The 3,595-nt window shown below is 37.2% G+C and overlaps 1 protein-coding gene across 1 annotated transcript; it reads left to right on the top strand.

Moving 5' to 3' along the window:
* Positions 1-384: 384 nt before the first annotated feature.
* Positions 385-2,651, top strand: LOC106002438 (interleukin-6 receptor subunit beta-like; the record flags this gene model as incomplete). Its single annotated transcript, XM_013037314.1, has 2 exons — positions 385-468; positions 2,346-2,651. Coding segments are annotated over exons 1-2 (370 nt in total), but the record flags the coding sequence as incomplete, so codon positions are not given.
* Positions 2,652-3,595: the final 944 nt, after the last annotated feature.

Genomic DNA, 3,595 nt, shown 5'->3' with positions numbered 1-3,595 from the left:
CTGTGGCTCAAGTGGTAGAGCGCTAGCCTTGAGTTGAAGAGCTGAGGGACAGCGCCCAGGCCCAGAGTTCAGGCCCCATGACTGGACCCAAAAAACAAAAACAAAACAAAAAACAAAAATCCAATAAGTAATCCCTATTCTCCATCCTTCCCTCTTTTCCCTGTACTAGAGTTTGAACTCAGGTCTTCACACTTGCTAGGCAAGTACTCTCTCCCTTCAGCCAGGCCTTCCTTCAGCCCTCTTTTTAATTTTAACTGCTTTTTCAAATTGTGTCCTAATTTAAGCTTCCCACATTGCTGGATATAGATGTATTCCATTGCACCCAGATTTTTGTTGTGTGTATATAAGAAAAATATAAAATATTAAAATATTACCCGTGTCTGTTTCAGAAATAATTGTACAAGATGTTGAAGTTGCAGTTCTGGCTAGTGCAAGCTTTGGTTATTTTCCTCACTGCTGAATCTTTAGGTAAGATTCATGATATGTCCTGATTTCTAAGTATATGATTAGGCTGATATATTTTTATATACTTATATCATTAAGCTTATATTTAATAATTAATTAATAATCAATAATAATTATGCTATCATGTTTATTCTTTCTAGGATTATTAATGAGAGAATGTATTACAATTATTTTAGTAAGTAAAGTTTATGAAGATTGTTTTACATAATTTGAGTTCAAGTTCTTGGTCATTCAGCAATACTAAGTGCTGATTACTTAGAATAATTTTAAGATGGGGCAAAAAGTGTTGGGGCTTTTTTGCTTTTATTTTCTTATTATCTTTTCCATTTATCAAATCAGTTTATGAATACATAATGAGACTAAGACAAGAGATTTGTTTGTACTTCACTCATTAATTGCCCACAGTAGTACTGAGCACTGAGCAATGTGGTTGCATTGTCAGAATGAAGAGACATCTGAAGGAACACTATTAAAACGCTCATCCTGAGCTTGATGCTCAGCTGAGATCTTGTCATTACTGATCCAAAATGAGATACATGCAAAAAGTAATAATACATATTTAGAAACTCTTAACAGATGGATATAGCTATGACATACAGGTACGTACATAGTGGAGTTACAGATCAAACATGTAGGCCTGTGACAGTTTAAAAGAAAAAACTTGATGTTTCACCACAGGCAAATACTCTATCACTGAGCTATAGCCAACCTTCCTTACTCATGAAGATAATTTTTTATAATTTTTCCCCATTAATTCTAATTCTAGAGTAGTCCTAATTTTCTTCTTTCTTATGACTTCTTCGAGTACTCAAGGACTTCTTTCCTTGTTTCTAGGCTCTTCCCCAAACTAAACTTAAGTTATCTTAATCATTTTGTATATGATGGGTTTCCACTCCTATGCAAGCTCACTGCCCTTAGGATTCTTCTCTTGATTGTCTGTATTATATTTAAAAATATAATGCCATCCCAGTGCTCCCTCTTAACAACTGTAGGACTTTGGCTAGTCATAATTTGTGTCTCAGTATCTATAAATGTGGCTCATCATGGTCTGTACTGATAGGTGTTGTTGTGAAGAATTAGTAAATACGGAGAGTTATTGCAGTTTACCATTAAAATCATTGACTTTTTAAACAAATGTATCAGAAATAGATGTGGTCAGAGTATAGCAGTTTCATTATTTACTTAGATATGAATATTATTTATACAGAGTAACATAGTTTCCTGGCAGCTAAGATATAGCATAGTTTCAACTTTTATTTGGGTCAGGACAGGCAGACAGCGAGACATAGCCAGACTGACTTTACTCAACAATCCTAGGGGCCTCAGCTAGTGTATTCAAAGAGTGCTGAGTCCTCTGTGGGCCCTTTCACTTGTATGCCTAATGTTAGTGGCGCAGATGAGGGTTTTGCCAGGAGCCACTGGCCAGAGCAACATACATAGCCTTTTCATGTGGTCTTTACATTTGGCTGGATTGCAAGGCAAATATTCCAAGAGAAATGGAGCTTTTCCTTCTTAGTATTCTAGTCTTGGAAGGCATAATAGCACACTGTCAGCTGAGACACCCAAATATACTTGTGTTTTGTTTTGTTTTGTCCCATTCTTATTCTTTGGCCATGTTAACTTTCAGTGTATATTTCCTTCTTGCTTTAGGAAATATTTTAGTGAAGCCTGAGTGACTGTGCAGTGAATGCCGCCAGCCAGGTATCATTCTGTACCAGGACAGCCAGGCTTTTTGTTTGTTTGTTTGCTTGCTTTTGCTTTTACAGTGCTGGGGATTAAACCAGGATCTCAGGCACACCAGTAAGCACCTTGCCATGAGCTATAATAATACCCTTAGCCCCATCTACTTCTACATTTTCAAAACTGTTGTTCTTTTTCAGGTGAACTTCTGGAGCCATGTGGTTATATCAGCCCTGAGTCTCCAGTTGTACAACGTGGTTCAAATTTCACTGCAGTTTGTGTGCTGAAAGAAAAGTGTATGGACTATTTTCATGTAAATGCTAGTTATATTGTCTGGAAAACAAACCATTTTGCTGTTCCTAAAGAACAATATGCCATTGTAAACAGAACAGCATCTAGCGTCACCTTTACAAATGTGGGTTCACTGAACGTTCAGCTTACGTGCAACATTCTTACCTATGGGCAGATTGAGCAGAATGTCTATGGAATCAACATCCTTTCAGGCTGTAAGTTTTGTCTTATTTCAGACTTCGTCAGATCTCTTGATCTGTACTTGTGTGTGTGTGTGTGTGTGTGTGTGTGTCTGTCCTACAGCTTGAACTGAGTGCTGTCCCTGAGCTTTTTTTGCCCAAGGTTACCACTCTACCACTTGAACCATAGCTCTACTTGTGGTGGAGATAACAGTCCAACCGACTTTCCTTCATGGGCTGGCTTTGAATTGGAATCCTCAGATCTCAGCCTCCTGAGTATCTAGGATTACACTCGTGAGCTACCAGCACCAGACTTGAACTCTATTTTTAATGTTCTCTATTGGACTTTATAAAATGCAGTAAATTTTATGGACTCTGTAACTTTCAGACTTAGTTTTAAAAAAATTAAACTTGGGTATAGGACTTACATTTATATTATTAAAATTCAAAAATCCTAAAGAAACCTAAAGGTTTCATTAGCAGTTCTCTAAAAAAAAAAAAAAAAAAGTTTTATCATGAGACTTCCTTGCAAAAGAGTATAGTTGATTTGGAACCTGTGCGTATTCATGATAACGTTATCTCCTAGTTAAGAGAATGCATGTGTAGAGCTGCTACCTGTAAAAGAGGAATAAATGTCAGAGGAAATCTCCCAGGTCAAAGGAAAGAATGTAGACTGTCATCAAATTTATGGACCACCCAGGTTTCATAATCTCAGGATTTGTTTTGCTTCCTGTAGAATGTGGGAAAGCAGTATGAGCAAAAACATAAAATAAATCATTTTTAGTTCTATGCCTCCAATGAACATATGTAAATATCAGTTTATTTGCTCTTTTTTTTTTTTTTTTTGGTCGGTCATGGGGCCTGAACTCTGGGCCTGGGCGCTGTCCCTCAGCTCTTCAGCTCAAGGCTAGCGCTCTACTACTTGAGTCACAGAGCCACTTCCGGCTTTTTTCTTTTTGCTTATGTGGTGCTGAGGAATC

Source organism: Dipodomys ordii, unplaced genomic scaffold (genome assembly GCF_000151885.1).
Source record: "Dipodomys ordii isolate 6190 unplaced genomic scaffold, Dord_2.0 Scaffold10572, whole genome shotgun sequence".
NCBI lineage: Eukaryota > Metazoa > Chordata > Mammalia > Rodentia > Heteromyidae > Dipodomys > Dipodomys ordii.
Note: the sequence above shows the minus strand (reverse complement) of the source record. Positions and strands in the feature narration are given on the sequence as shown.